Source organism: Paralichthys olivaceus, chromosome 3, assembly GCF_024713975.1.
Source record: "Paralichthys olivaceus isolate ysfri-2021 chromosome 3, ASM2471397v2, whole genome shotgun sequence".
NCBI classification, from domain to species: domain Eukaryota; kingdom Metazoa; phylum Chordata; class Actinopteri; order Pleuronectiformes; family Paralichthyidae; genus Paralichthys; species Paralichthys olivaceus.
This window is the reverse complement of record NC_091095.1, coordinates 17,978,781-17,995,468: the sequence shown is the minus strand read 5'-3', so window position 1 is coordinate 17,995,468 and position 16,688 is coordinate 17,978,781. Positions and strand designations below refer to the sequence as shown.

The window sequence follows — 16,688 nt, the reverse complement described above, 5'->3', positions numbered from 1 at the left end:
CCATCTTATGTAAGCGCGGGGTCATAAATAACAGCCAATACTTCCAGTCTGTCTGCCAGCGCTTTGGCAAGCACTACCATAGATCTGTACGCAGTATGCTTTTGTTAACAGGAATAATAATGGTAATAGCAGCTCCATGTTGGACCAACTGAGCACTCCAAGAAACCACCATATTCCACAGATGGTGAGCTCAACAGGCCAGGCAGCAGAATATCCTCATGAGGCAGAACATTAGAGAGGTACTGGCCTTAAAAAAGTGCATTTACGTTCCCTTTCATACAACGACAAGATAAACATTAGATGTAAAGGCAGAGAGAATGATGGTGCAAAGACAGACGCACAGCAGGAAAGTGATTGAGCCCTTTCAACTAGTTTGCTCAGAAGATGACAGGGCTGTCTTCATTTCATTAAGTCACTGCATCCTCTACCTTTTTCTTCTGAGGATGACAAGAAATTAGGTGACCCTGTAACAACAGAGTATTTTGCCACACAATAAATCCAAAGGAATGGGCAACGATGCTGGCTGTCACTTGAATCTCATTCATCAGCCTGCGACAGAAGCTAGAGCCCCTGAACAGATCTGGGATGGAAGCAGAGAGGAGGGGACGAGAACAGGATTAGTACACACACACACACACACACACACACATGCACGCACCACTGCTGGTGCACCTCACAGATGTTTTCACAGACATGCTGACATCTCATTGATTCTCCAGGTAGTTTTCTTTCACTTGTTCACTAGTTGGACAAATGATGCTTTTAACCTTGCAGAGCTTTTTCACAAAATACATTTCATTAATCACAAGTTATTTTGATTAATGATGGCCAAGTTCCATTTAAGTGTGCCACAGGTACATGCAGTGAGCCAGCATGTATAATACAGTGGTCCTGGGTGCAGCCAGTGTAACATATTGCAATTTTTTTATTTGTTATTTTGCTTAAAAAAACAAATTGAAGTTAGATAAATCTGGGAGAGTTCATTATTAAAATGTGCTTTAACGAGCAATCCTATATTAAATTAAAATTACTTAGGGGGTTAAATATATAAATAATATCAAGTACATGTAATGTCACTGCCAGTCTTATATACTAATTCCTTATATATTCAAATAAAAGGATGTCTTCATTAACATCTGGAAACTGGTGAAATCCCCCTTGACAAACATTTGAGGCGTAGACCTCACGCTGTTATGGGAACAATGCGATGCTTGGATATTATGCTCACAGGAATTAATTCTAACTTTGCATCATCATCCTTAATATTGATATGATTGAACACACAAACAGATGCCATGTCCATTTAACAGAAACTCATGGGAAATAGCTTCTTGAATTACCCTCTCTCCCTTAACTATCTCCCTTAATGCCTCATGCATTCTGTGTGTAATTCAACTGGAAGACGCTGCTGCAGATACATATTATTGCATTGAAAGCAGTTGGTTTGTGGAGATATGTAATCGGACAAATTTTGAGAGGTTTCCCCCAGAGTGTGGGTCGTATTAAACAGACAGCAGTGCTGAGATAATTGAAAGTCTAAAACATCTAATCGAGCACAGTGTGGCAAATGAAGCACGTTTGTCATTTATAGATGCCTTGAAAAAAAAGCTAGATCTAAACTATTAAGTTTGAAGTGTTCCATCTAAAACCATCCGTATTGACATGAAAGTTTTCTCTCTGAATCAATTTGAATCCCTGTCCATACATCTCGTACACATATAAGCAGTTGTAAAATGTTATAATGCAGAATTTAACGGCGCTACAGCTGTTAGCAAAGACAACAGGGTCAACAACACTTGTAAACAGATTTTTGAAGTAATAGACTTCAATAACGTCACACAGCTTTGAGCTACAGCCAGGTTCATCACTTTTTTGGGTCCCATGGAAACGTTTCCCGTCACTTTTTGTAGCGCAGGTGCCGTGAAATTGATGAGGTTGTTTTCTTAATTTGCACATATTTTTCTATTTGCACGTGTTTTATTAATTTGCAGGTTGTTGAGCTCTCAGCCCTCAGAATGTAGCAAAAGTGAACATTAGATTTATCATGTTCAACCTCCATCTTTCCATTAGTTCTTTACTTCAGTGAAAAGATGCCACAATCACCACATCAACAGTGAATCACACTGGTTTACACACTTTCAACAGTCCTGGATTGGGTCGAATGAGAATGGTGGGAGGTTAATGAAACAGTTCAGGCAATTTGTGTGGGATTGCAGTTGTCAATGTTTGTGTGTGTGTGTGTGTGTGTGTGTGTGTGTGTGTGTGTGTGTGTGTGTGTGTGTGTGGAGTCAGTCTCACCATGAACACAAAGTCACAGGGAAGGACAGAGTGAAAGGCAGGCACAGAGAATGAGAAGTGCGGAGGGGAGATAGGTGGGAGTAAAGGAGAAGGGATAAAAATGAAAGCGGAGAGATAAGAGATAAAGGTGGGGAAATGGAGAACAGCAGGAAGACTCAAGGGTATTGGGGGCCCCTGTACCAGCATGCAGAAATTGGCTGGTCACTGAGCTATTGTGGTCCTGCAGGGGAGAGAAGGAACTGAGTGGCTCCTGAAAGTACACAAACTGCTGAACCTTATCACACCTCAGTCAAAAAACCTGCTGCCACAACACACACTATCCACTTCATGGATCGAGTGCACTTTCGTCCTCAGAAGAATTTGAAGTGACCTCCCCGAGGAAGCCGGCGTAAAGAGCCCAAACTTCTGACCCTAAAAACTGTGAAGCTTTTTCTATGTCTCTTTAGCAGCTATATCACACATCTTTCTCAGTGGGCCTATCACACTGCACTGCCATTTTCCTCTTCAGATATCCTCAAGTGCACAATAAGTAGAAAGTAGAAGAAGTTAAAAGTTTAAAAATAAAGCAGCTGTCCTCACCAGATGTAAAAAAATACCATTGCAGGGATACAGTGATGGAAAAAGTAGCCGACAGATCCTTTACTTAAAGACTTTTATTCTCTCATTCAGGTCTACATGTTTAATTTAGGATTATTACAAAAAAATGTTTATACTGTGTCTGAAAGCCCTCACTAATCTCCTTATAGTCCACTATATGGAGAATCCACCATTTTGTAGTGCTGTTCAAGTGAATAGTATATTTTTTTATACCCTATATAATGGACTCATTGCTTCCCACAATGCATCGTGAACAGTAGTGTATGACCAATGATCATTCAACGAGCTATATATTCCATCATGCTTTACACTCGCTGTGTTGACAGGAAGATAAATGGTGGAGAGATGAGAGAAGCGAGGGCAGCAGCCTTCTCTGTCTGGTGATTCTACTCTTCACTATTTTCATCAAAATACCTGAACTATTTGGACAATAAGACAGACAGGTTCTCACCGACAAATTTGAAAACTGTTTACGCTGTTTAGCGTACATCTCTATCGCTTGTTTTTTATATAATAAAAGCAGAAAAGCACAAACTGCAGCAATCAAGCTTATTTCTACATTGAAAACATCGTAATCTTGTGACAATGATGTAGTTACCGGCACGGAGAAAGTGAGTAGTGCCTAAAAGCATTTTGCAGATGAGCTCACTTTTAGACCTCTGCATAGAAGTCCCTGTATAGTGAGCAGGGGTTAGTGAGTGATCACAGCCTAGGTGTTTCAGGATCTTCTGTAGGAGTCTCCGTGGGGGAGAAGAGCTCTGTTTACTAATGTCTTCTTTAAAGCAGAGTGACAATACAGCAGGGGATAGTTGTGTATAAAAGTGGCTTTAATAGATATTAGACAGACATTCACCTCAGAAGTTGGTAGAGACCAAACCTCTGTTTCAGAAAGAATATCATGTCACATTTGGTATGTGGCAGACCAAATGTGCAAGGTCGGTACGTTGTGTAAACTTTGATAAAGCAAGCAAGAAAAATCTAAACTTAAAAAAAACAAAACAATAGAAATCAAAGGAACAATTTGGCAAAAGTGAAACACGAGGAAACCCAGAGATGTTTACATCTAAACTGACAGAAGACAGTGTGGATCACAAAGATGACACACACACACACAAAGGAGGCAGGATAAGTGACACATTAGGGTGAAGACAATCACAGGAGCGAGAAAATCAGGACAGGAAGTAATCTAACAGACACAAAAGAAAAGAAACTCTAAGTAGAAACAGATATAAATCCAAATACAAAAACCAAACGCAATGAAAATAGCTAGGCCAAAGTCCAAAGTTCAAACAACTAAATATACAAAAAGGCCACAGAGTCTATACATTTAACAAAAAATTCTGAAGACAGATCAAAAGTCTTTTAAATGTTCCAAAAACAGTCCCTTCAAAAATAATAAAATGGGGGAGAATCATGACATAATGGATACACATTCATCAATTGTGCAGAAAGTTTTTTGAATCAGTGCTAACAAGTTCACAGCGCTTAAATGCTAATTTTGTCTTCACAACTCGTTTGTTGGAGGTGTAAATGAAACAACCTAAATTATATCAGCAAAATCACTTTTCAATATAAAAAGTAATAGAACTAAGAAATTAAAAGTGCTTGTATTTTTAATGTGTGTGTTACATTTGCTATACAGCAACAAATAGAAAAAAATGTATTTGTCGTACGGTTTGTGTGAGACTGAGGACAAAATCATTTACACATCATTATCCAGTTTTTAGTAAAATATCTTAATTCTCTGATTATTTCTCAGGGTTCAACTTGAGGGGATTTCTTTATGTGTCATCTTGTGTTTGCATCTATACATATATGTAAGACTTTTACCACTGCAACTGCATTTTCTGTGACTTATGAGTCCATGTGTGCTGGACGCTTGTATGTGCTTAATACATGCAGGCAGTGGAATGTAAAGTTACTCAAGATCTGTTCTTAACTGCAATTTAAACATCTTGTAAATATGTAAGTTTCCAACTGGAATATAGCAAAGGTGAAGTGAGAAGCACAAAATGGGAATACTGAAGTAAAGTACACACAGTATTTAAATGTACTTAAACGTAATGTATTGAATTACCTTCCACCAGTATTGGTGGCTGTGCTTAAAGCTGCTTGATAAAGCCAAATTTCCCATATTGTCAGTCAGGGTCATCCAACAAAACACTGCTCTGTGTGTACACAGCTGGCAGAGCAGAATGTCAAGTGTATGAAAGACCTGGCTCACACTGATGTTTTTCCTGGCTTTGCTCCTCTTACACACACACACATGCACACACACACACACACGAACGCACACGCACGCACGCACGCAAACACACACACACACACACACACACACACACACACAGACACACACACACACTTACACTGTAAAAGGAGCTGTTAGTAAGCTGACGCGCCGCCATCTGCAACCATAATTAGGACGGGTGTGTGGATGCAGATTCATGGGTGAAGCTATTCAACAACCTGGCTGCAATAAAGATGAGGAAGATAAACAGGGTTGCGATGCATATTAATCTTTTTTTGATTTGGATAAGCAGCTTGGTGTGTGTGCGTGTGTGTGCGGAGGAAGGAAAGAATAAAAAAAAGTTTAAAAAAGTGCACTTGTGCCTCCAGCCTCTTATGTTTATGTGAGAGATAAAGAGGAGGCAGAGCAGCATCGAGGCTGAGTCGGAGACTTCATGGCCTCTAAGATGATGCAAATCCCTTGTTGCTTTTTTTAATCTTCTTGAACTTTGGCAGTGTCATTAGGAGATAATGCTGGAGATTTGCCATGCCTGCCAGATGAGGCTGATATCGACCCAGGAACAAGGTTATGATGAGCAGTCTTTTCACGCCTGTAATTTATCTTCCATCTCAAAGCCAAGTTGTACAACAGGAACCAGGATAAATCTGGACTATCAATAACGTGTTTTAAAATCTTTTCGTTGGTTATTATGAGGAAGTTGTAGGATGCTCGCGTATGTTTCTTTAAGCCTCACAAAGACTTCATGAACAAGTGCGCACTGGTCCTCGGAGTCGGGGCTCAGGACGTCACGCTATTTATCGTTTAGGGTGCTACTTTAAGTGGCGGTAACAAATCTCTTTCTGCAGCTCGGCAACAGAGGAGAGATGAAGGTCATTTTGAGCCGTGAATAAGAGAAACTCCACGGTGAGCAGCGTTAATGAGCCCAGCTCCTGGAATTGACTGAGCGGAGCAACAAAAAAAACCATCAGTGAGGCAGCCAGAACAGAGGCAGAGGATGTAAAGGAGATTCTATATTCAGTCAGATTGATTGTCGACGGAAAATCAGAAACCCGGCACTGTGGCTTCTACTGGTGTTTCTGAATAATAATGAAGCGAGCGAGTCACATATCAAGAAGGAGAGGCAGAGAGAACGACAGCGAGATAGAGGTGGTTGTGTTTTTACAGGAGCTGTGAGGAAATGAAACCATTCAGTGATAAGAGAGAGACTCTCACATTCATCTCATCGGAGGAATTGAAGGTCTCTCAGGTTAGACTGTACAACAGTAGGTGTATTCAGAACAGGTCTCTGTCGGTCTCTCTCCTTCCACTTTCACCCTCCTCCCTTCTTTCCGTTACCTCTGATCCCCCCTCACTTGTCCTTCTCCTCTTTACCTCCTACTCTCTATCACTCATGCTGCAGGGGAAGTGCCCTTGGCGACCTCCTCTGTTGAATGCAGCCAGAGAGTTGGAATATATTCATAAATAAAACTGGGAGCAAAATTGTATTGGTGTTATTGATATCTTGGCAGCAGAGAAAAATATTTCAGCTGAATCTAAAGAGATTTACAGATGCATCTGTTCAACACATGAAGGTCAGAGAGGCACAGATTGTTCTCTGTTAAAAAAACAAAAACATGAGCAGTTTAGTGCATAATCGAAAATTTTGTGCGCTGGGGACCAGGAAGACAGCAAAGAGAGAACATGTCTGAAAGGTGGAGAACACAAATATTTTTCACTTTTCAGGAATGAATAAAAAAACTCAAAGTGGTCGATACAATCATTCTGCACAACTGTATGTGTGGAGCTGAATAAAGGTTTCCCCCAGTGTGTCTTTTTCAGATTATAATTATTTCAAATGTTTGTTCTTGCAGCCACATTGGGTTTAAAACTTTGATTCAATGAAGAAACTTTCACAGACTGTTTTTGTTCTTTTAAGTTTCAAATCAACATATGTTGTACATTCACAGAGACTCAGTTTCAGACACAAGATCTGGAGCCTTGAACAATATTGTACAAAATAGAAACTTCCTGGAGTCTACGCTGGTTGCCTGGCAACTGGTCCCGAAATTGGAGCGATTACTTCTTTTGAGCTTTTCCGACAGATTAAACTGGTTTGACCCAGGCTAGCTGCTTCTGCGTTTCCAGTATTCATGCTAAAGCTAAACTGGTCTTAAACTGAATTATGACTTAAACCTCAGAGAAAATTGTATGATTTTTCTAATTAATTTATACCTCCTTTATCTGGTTTTACTCCTTAAGGAGTATTTTTTAATCGCTTATGTATTTTGTCAAGGTACTTAAAGGGGAATTCAGCTATTCTTCAACTTTGGCCCTAAGTTTATATAAATGTGGTTTTCTAAATGAATATAACACGAGAACTTTTGGAATCGGTGCAGAAGATCTGAGGATCTCAGTGGCTATGATGTAATCTTATGGGGCAACTGTGACACACCACAAAATGTCCACTAAAAGTACTTTTTCTTTCTATAAGGCGATTCCTTGCATGTCTCACTCAATGAAAAGTCTCCCCCTCTTGAGTCTCGTGAGACATGGGCTGTTGCAAGAAGACGGAGGTGGAAACACAAATGAGGAGCCCCCAAAAATGAAAGCGCAGGCAAAGAGAGAGAGAGGGAGAGAGAACAGGCTGAGGAGTTCAGGAGACTTGAGAGTGAGACTTTTCGTTGAGTGAGACGGGTAATGTTGCCAAACTCTCTGCAAAGACAGAAATTTGAGAAAAACTCTTAGTGGTTATTTCATGGGCCCATATGATTATATTGTAGCCACTGCCGCTGTGTCACAGCTGCCGGTGGAGATGATCTAGTGGACTCGTTCCAAAAGATTTTGTGAGTACCATTCATTTAAATAGCCAGATTTATAAACATTCCCCTTTAAGAAAAGCACTAATAACAAATGTTTTTTCTTGTTATGATTATATTAGATCCTCTATTACAGCAGCTTTAAACACACATACATATACTGTGGCTTTAAATATATCAAATGAAGTAAAAACAATTGAGCCAGATAACGGATCCAAACAAGAGGTTCCTTTAATGATCGCTTGTCTTGTAAAGAATATAATACAATGACAGGACTGGAATTCATAAGAACATACATCAATAAATATGGATAAATACTTGTGGACCACATTCACACGGCAGCAGAACGGGCTCAGTTGCAGATATAGTGTGTCTGTGCTCACAGTAAACACACAGCTGCTACAGCCACATTCTGAAGTGTTGTGAAGGGACCAGAGCCAAAGGAGTAATGTTGGTCTGTACGGTGAACTGTCACCTTGCTTCTGGCTCTCCTGCACCGTGTGTAGACCAGAGCATCTGTTTCTTCTGATGCAGCAGTTTGAAACAGCAGAATGTGTGTGTGTGTGTATTTGTGTGCGTGTGTGTGGGAGGAACAGAAAGAGGGAGATGATAGGTTTTGGATCTTCACTGGCTGTATGAATGTGGTCCAGGGAGGCTAAGCAACAAACACACCTCAGAGTTTAAATGGATTTGAAACAAATGAAAAGAAGAAGCTTCAGAGTATTTACATCACAGAGGAGAGACGGAGTGTTTGTTATTGATTTCTGCCGTTTGTCTCTTTCAGTACTCATTCACTCACTGTAATACGTCTCCATTCATCCATCCATCCATCCCAACAGAACACAGCCATTCTCTTGACAAGGATGAATCGTCTCAACTCAGACAGAGACACAGTGTCATACAAGTACCACCAGGGGTGCAACTGTACATAAGAAGTTTGGGGGCGATGCAGCTAAGCACAAGGGGAAAGGAGAGAGAGAGCGTTTAACGGTCTGATGAGCTGAAGAAAAGAAAAGGAATATGAGATGATGATAAACAATATCTGAGAAGAACCCGTCACATGACACAGAGAAGCGCAGTAAACAAGGACAGTCTGTTTTCCTGTCGTTTAGAGAATATCCAGCGGTCAATCGACACAATTGTGCCGTCAATGCCATCGACAGACTTAATAGGAACCAAAGACAGACGGGCTAATCATGAAATCAATAGTCTGTCTGTGTGTGACTGAGGACAACAGCCTCTAAGGCTTCCATGAGGTTGTCATTGCCTGACGGGTGCTGTGTTCAAGTGCCTGAGGTTTACAGAAAAGGACAGTTGTTGCAGTTCATGTAGGAAACGAGAGATTCTTCCTGTCACACTTAGTTTGTGAATGGATTTACACACACGGTCAGAATCTAACTTTGCGGAACGCATCCTCCCTCCAATCCAATCTTAACAACTGTTAACTAAACTCAGTGGAGTCAAGCTTTGGGTTTCTCAACATAACTATGGGCTCTAATGAGAGAGAAACTATAATTCTGTAAAGTGAGCTCACTCTGCAGAACAACAACAACAATGTGGTTTCTTCATTTCCATAGAGCATGGAAAACAGTGGTGAAAACACAGCCGACCTTTAGTATGATGTTATGAATGTTGTCCTCATATGCACATTTAAAGGCTCACTGTGTTGGATTTAGTGACCTCTAGTGGTGAAGTTGCCAACAGAAGTCTTGTTTGTCTGAACTACTGTAGAAACATAGTGGTGCAACATGGTGGACTCTGAGAGAAGACATGCTCCCCATGTAGATATGAAAGACTCACAGACAAAAGCCCAATGACTCTTAGATTACATAACTGTAAATATTATAGAGTACCTTAATCCCTCACACAGGACTTTTAAGACCCTTTTTATTGAACTATTTTTCAAAATGATGCTGGATGGTAACTTTAAGAAAAAGGACAGAGCTTAGTCTTGGTTTTTAATGCTAAATACCTTTTGTCAAATATTTCATTTCTATATCATGCAGGTAAATATTTTTAACTTTAAGGAGGTCTACTTGAAGCAAAATGAGCGTTCCATAATTCCATTTAGTGTGTTCCTCTCCCACATAAAAAGTTTTCTTTGAATATTGTGTCTGGTTGTGTTGTGCTTTTTATTTGTGTAAGAGTACTAAGAAATACTAAGAATGCTGCTGCTCCCACCTGCTGAGACACAAACACACACACACACACACACAGCCAATCTTCTGTCACACGGACTCAACTAAACGCACTCTTCCACAAAAAATGTTTTGTACAACAATATTGTGTTCCTGCCTGAGCTGTTTAGACAAGATTGACACCACAAACTCACTCCCTTTTCAATCTTATCTCGACTGAACGACTGGGTCACAATAAGGATCTCTGGCTCAGCCTGAGAAGAGACCTGCTGCACTGTGAAGACGTTTGAAGATGAAAAAATGAAGGATGAAAGGAAGCGAAAGTGTTTTTGTGCATTTAATAAACTTAAAGTGTTTTTGTGAGAGAGTTGCTGTAAGAAAGCCTCACGACTTCACAAAGCACAAAGCAAAAACAGCTCTAACTGACAGAAAATACCACACGGCCCAGGAGGCAGCATCATCACAGCAAACACAGTTTTATTTTGACCGTTTGGTGGAAGATGTCTGGTCAAACTTTACAAAAAATACAATGATCATCATAATCAATCTGAGTAAGAATTGAAGATTTACAGAAATGTGTGGTACTTTTGTTTCAGACCTAATAATCTTTGTAGGGGCAAGACAAAGACATGAAAGTGGATTCATCAACAGTTCATCAATAAGTTGTCTTCTATTCTTTTTCTATTCTATTGAATTTTGTCCCAATTTGTCTCTGTTTTCCAGCCTGATTTTACTTCCCTATCACTTCATCACATCATTGTTTCAGAAAGTTTGTGCTGAGCTTTAATTAAACTGTAATTACACTGTCTCAGGGCATCAGCTCATATTTGAATTCCTCCTGTCTGCCCCTTTCCATCATTCCCGCGTGGTCAATCCATCTTCCCATAAAAAGAAGAGGCCCCCAGCAGTCTGACATCTATGAGACGACGGCGGTTTGACAGCTGCGACAGTTCTCTGGACCTCCTGTCCGTCACCCTAACCCTTCCCCCGTCATCGCTGCTCTGTGGTTCTGCAGATAATGCAGCTTGTTAATTAGTGATGTGGTAGATTAATTAAACTGATACAGAGGTGTAAGGATCACTGTTCTCCTTCATGCAGAGGACTGGTGTCATTGTCAAGGTGAGAGGAGACAAACAAAGGAGGAGAATTAATGTGCACATGATTGATTTTTTTTCCTTTTACCTCATGTGGCTTTATAATACTCAATTCTGCTTTAGTGTTCTTTTAATACTTTGTTTGACAGGCTGCTGAAAACACTGCATGTATTCCCTCACTAATAAAAGAGCAGTTTTAAATTAAATTTAACTGTGCTTATCTTCCGCTATTTTTCAGTTGTAAAAAGACAGTGACATTAAAAAGAAAATTGAGTGAGGGAGATAAATGAAAAGAGGTGCTGAAGGGAAAAAAAAGCAGAACAAGATGAAGAATCATAAAGGATAAAAAGTGTCGGAGTCAGTGTTTGGGATATAATCTCAGAAGCTCCCACCTCAAGTGCTGGGTTTAAGAAAACAGCAATTTAACCCGGCAGTAAAGTGGAGGGGAAAAGACAGCGCTTGTAGTAGTCTTCTGGATCTCCTCTTTAAAGCAGGGCACACAGCAGGAACAAGCACAGGTGTGAAGCACGGCGAGACTCCGTCTGCCCCAGAAATGGGGAAGTCTTAATCTTTGCTGCTGCGCTCTATCATCATCCACTGAGGAGCCACTGTCAACATCCTCTATCATAAACACACACACACACACACATTCTTGTACTTCTATCTTAGTGAGGACACCGTGCATAGGTGTGTGTCTGACAATTACACTGCGGAAACGCTGGTGGACATGGAGGCTGAACGCTAGTTGCTGTACAGTTTCTATGCCACTGTGTTAAGTTTCTTCCAGTTTCTGGTCCGCTTATTTACAAATTCTCTGGCCTCTCTGTTTACTTTAGAGCAATGGTGAGTGTTGGAGATGATAGATGTTGAAGAGCAATTACTTTTTCTTAAAGAACTGCAAAAAAAAAGACATCCGAGGAGATGGTTTGTATGAAAAGTAAACTGAGCAGGAGATTCCGGACATACTGTCTGCCGGAAATATGATGCTACCAAACGGACCAATTACAGCTCTTGTGGTCGGCATCGCCTCGACCTGTAGTTACATTTTTGGGGAGGTTCCAATCACGGTATGGTGTAGGGTTCCTTGTAGGGTACACGTCTACGCTTTGGCTACAATGGAGCTAGAAGCATGGGCTAAGCCTTAAGAGCAAGTGTTAATCCTCAAAAAGTCCACTATAAAAGTGAGCACCAGTCAAAATGTCCTCACTTTCCCAAAACGTCATCAATTTGTAAGGTCTTTGCTTAAAATGGTCCTCATAAGTACAAGTACATACACACACACATAAAACACAGAGTACTATAAAAACTGTTATCTTAAGTCAGTTTAATCTAATATTTAATGCTGTTCCAATAAAAAAAAAAGTTCTAATAACGATATGTAATTTAATCACTTGTAGTGACAAACCCCACAAAACAATTATCACCCATTCACTCTCAATGCTCTCATTAGTGTGATTTGCCGCTGCAGCAAACTGATTTTAATAAAAAAAAAAAAAAGCTATCTACGAGACAAAGTGGGTAATTACCTAAACACAGTGAAATTTTATTTAGCTGCTAACGAGCTTTTTAATTCAGAGATTGGAGAAGACCAAAACTGAGCTCAAAGACTGCAAATATTTCACAAGGTTAGTATTTTAATGTTGCTTCATATCTGCTGAATATGTAAATAGTCAATAGTTAACAACTTTATAAGGTGAACATTATATTTAAATATGTGAATAAAACTATTTATGACAGTTTAAGTGTTAAAAAATGCAAGAAATTTCTCAAACTGACTGACAGAAGAGTCTAATGCTGTCTCAATTCAGGCCGGGGTTGCATTTGAAGGCCACTTGCATTACAGTGGTGTTACTATACCCTTTCGAAGCCTCCCTCACATGAGGCCCTCAAAAGAGTCACAGAGCAATGAAGTCTGCAATGGGTGATTCCTTCTCGAGCAGCCTAAATCGACTCTTATCGAACTCGTCATATCTTTAGTCGCCCATGACCTATGAGGAGCCTCTCTCTGCAATACACACGGCTGACGCATATATTCTTCTCATCAGACCAAACAAGGTAAACTCCAACATAAAAGAGAAACAGATGAATGAGATGAACTTGATGCTGCTGCATCAGCTTGATTAATTCACAGCACATGTTCCTGCAGCTTCACAAACGACGAGAGAAGACAAAGTAAATATGGGGAAAACTGAGCTGAGCTCAGACAAACTCACATCAATCGCTCAGATTAACCTTCGACGACAACAGCTGAGATCGTTCGACACATCTGAACAGTGACTGATGTGTAATGTGGTGAAAGTGAATTGAGATGTGATGCGTTTTCCATTCTCCTCTGATCTAAAGTAACTGTCTCACACCGACAACAAGATACAACGCTAACAATCAAATGATTCAATTACAACTGGTCCTCTGATTCAAAGAAAATCAATCAAATCTGTAGCAGGAGAACTGCATGTTGGTTAAAGTCAAATACAATGTCTTACAAAGAGCAAACCAAAAGCAGCAGAGTCAAGAAAAGAAACAGTCAGTAAAAAATGAAATGTGTTCAACAGACAAAAGGCTCAAGTCAACAACATGAGATCTTCCTTGACTCGTCTGATTTTGATATGGCATTTTCAGCGATGTCCCTATTTACAGGTTGTACTAAACCACTTCTCTCTAAAGATTGTTCACTGTGGATCTCAAAGGTATTTTTTTAAATTTTATTTCAAAAAACAGGTCAGCATAGCCCCATGTTTCAGGTCATTGTTGAGCTTGAAAGGGAGAGAAACTGGGTCAAGAGACAGACAGGTTAGGACAGGAGAGGAAAAGAAAGTCAAAAGAGTATAAAGGGAGTTGTTTTTCAGTCCTGGTAAAGCCTGCCAGCGCTTAGTCAGGCCTCAGACTCGACAATGATACAGGCTGACTCGGACCTAAGGGCAGGGCAGTGCAGGGAGGAAGGGTGGGTTTAAGGGGGGGGCTCGGGTAGAGAGTTTTGGGCTGAAAGGTTGTGAAATGCGGACGAGAGGGAGTCAGGCAAACTGAAGTCGGCAGCGCAGGAGAAAAAGGGGATGTTTTGGTTCAGAAGTGGACGTGGTTGTGGCCCTGGCCCGCTTCCCCTCCGTGGTGGCCCCCCTCTCTGTGGCCATGCCTCTTGTGCTTCCTGCGCTCCCTCCTGCCCTTGTGGTGGTGGCGCCGGTAGCGGTGGGCTCGCCGGGCTGATGGAGCAAGAGGAGGAAAAAGACAGTGAAATAATACAAAAAGGGCGGACAATTTATTTATTTATCGATCTGAAGAAACATGTTGGAGCTGGAATGAGATGAAAGTGGAAAACTGATGTACGTGAGAGATGAATCATTGACAAGCATCAGAGGCATTCAGACAGACAGTAAGACAGAGGTGAAACTAGGTAAAGAGGTGAGGGATCAGAAAGCTGAAAGGTTGAAACCACGTGTTCTCTGTAGATGGTTTAACTGTTTCCACCACACTGAGAGAATCTGTTTTATCTCATGTTCAGTCGACTGGGCGCCTTTGGCAAGAGCACACTGATCTACAGCCACCCACTCACAGCCGCAGCGTAAGCCTGTTCCTGGGGTGTACTGCCAAATTAGGTTGCTCTGTCCCTTTCCGGATTTCGCCAACAAAGAAACGTCATCTGCGTTGAATGATAATGATGCTATAACTCCAGGCCATAAAAACAACTCCAAAGATAAAGAGTCATAAGCAAAGGAATCTTTATCACTTTGAACAGAGGCTACATTATTCCAGTATTTCATCATTACTGTCAAATTGTGAGCAGAGTGAAATGAAATACACGGCCTGGTTTGTTGAATATTTATATACATCAACCCCTCATATCTCTGAGGAAGCAAGAAATTATGCTGAAAACTTATGACCTCTATTCTGTTAGAGTCAGAGTGAGTGCTTTAAAAACATTCTGGAAAAAAAGAACATTTATTTTAATTTTAGTTCAAGGCTCAAAGGAGATGACGCGCAAAACAGTTGCATAATAAAATCCTGTTACTGCTGATTGTAGATGCTGCTCTGCACTAAAATTAGAGGTGGCTTCTGCAGTGAGATTGTAATGTCATCATTTTACTCCACTTGAAAAAATCTCTGAGTGGATACGGGAATATTTTTTGCAGCTTTTTACTCCATCTGCCCCAAAGTTTCTTAAATGACATATAAAAATCATATTTCACTGCGGTTGAACGTTTTTAGTTTTGAAGTCTTCTGTATTCCACAGACGGTCAAACCATTGCAGAAACATTGTGTAAAAAAGGGAAAAAAAAGATTCCACCTCAAGCATGAATCACTTCAAAGAAGACTCTACCACTTCTAAGTGAGCCCAGGGGATTTAATTTAGTCTGCAGCCACAGTTATCTTTTTGCTTACAATTATTAATAATGAGAGCACGGATGGGAAGCCTGAATGCACATGGTGCATACATGCAGCTCCTGAGGGCAGTTAATGTAAGAGGTTGGCCTCGCGGACCTGAGGTGGTGCTCACGCTAAAAAGAAGAAGAAAATGTTAATGTAAAAATGACCTAACAAATGGAAATACTGCTTCATGTCTTGTTGAGTGGCTTCTCACCCTGTAAAAAAAAAAACATGTTGTGTAAAACTCACATTTTATGCAGATGATTTTGGGTCGGTCCCACTTGCCATTGGCGCGGCACTTAGCAGTGGGCACATGGCGTTGCAGGAAGCCGTCTGCGCACTGGTAGCGGACAACAGAGTGGATGTCATAGTGGGAACGCTTCCGACCAATCAGGAAGGCATTATCCACAGGGGGAGGGGCTCCGCAAAGCACTGTAGGGGCAGAGAAACATTATTCAGGTTGTCCACTGTCCATGTCCTCCTGTGTGATTAGAATGCATTTAATGAAGGAGGTCGATTCGAAGCCCACATGACTTTTACCTGGATTCTTCTGACGACCGTTCTTAATTAAAAGTGTATCGCCACTTTAAGGACACATGGAGCTTCCCTTAGAAAACCAGTCACAGTAAAAATGTCAAAATGTGGATAAAATGTCATTAGGTCAACGTGTCTGTCTAAGTGTGAGTGGACGCCTGTCAAAGAAAATAAAATTTTGGACACAGAAAGAGGCAGAAACAGAAACCTTTACAGGAGAGGAGGTTAGAGACTGGTCAGAACCTCACAGATATTTTTAAACTCTCCTGTCAGTTGCTGCCAGTCTCTCCTCAGTGGAGACAGCAGGTGATTGTATAGTAGACGGTAGTTTATAGTTTGATAGTAATTATACAGCTGAAGCCCAAGAGCCTCATGACTTTTATGATATTATGAAAAGATCTTGAGTTTTAAGTCTCCTTCTTAAATATCCTTTTCCTCCATTTGAAGAATTAGTGACGTGAACCAAAAAGCTTTCATGAGTCACTAAAGCTCCTGAACCCATTGTTAACAATAATTAGAGGGGGAGGAAGTTCCATTTTCATTGCAGTGCTAAGGATATGTTCTACTGAGAAGTAGACTGCAATGTAACATTGACTGTGTTTTATCATTTTTACGCCATCTTTGG

At 40.6% G+C, this 16,688-nt stretch overlaps 1 protein-coding gene across 2 annotated transcripts in view; it reads right to left on the bottom strand.

The window, feature by feature from the left end:
* Window positions 1-8,144: 8,144 nt before the first annotated feature.
* The window catches only part of ncanb (neurocan b), a 183,248-nt gene continuing 174,704 nt past the window's right edge, over window positions 8,145-16,688 (bottom strand). For both annotated transcript variants that reach the window (XM_069522286.1, XM_020080468.2), the window contains exons 15-16: window positions 15,779-15,961; window positions 8,145-14,367 (exon numbers count right to left, since the gene is read on the bottom strand). In XM_069522286.1, the coding sequence (XP_069378387.1) occupies window positions 14,231-14,367; window positions 15,779-15,961 (320 nt within the window). In that variant the 3' untranslated portion in view covers window positions 8,145-14,230. The remainder of the gene's footprint in view (window positions 14,368-15,778; window positions 15,962-16,688) is intronic.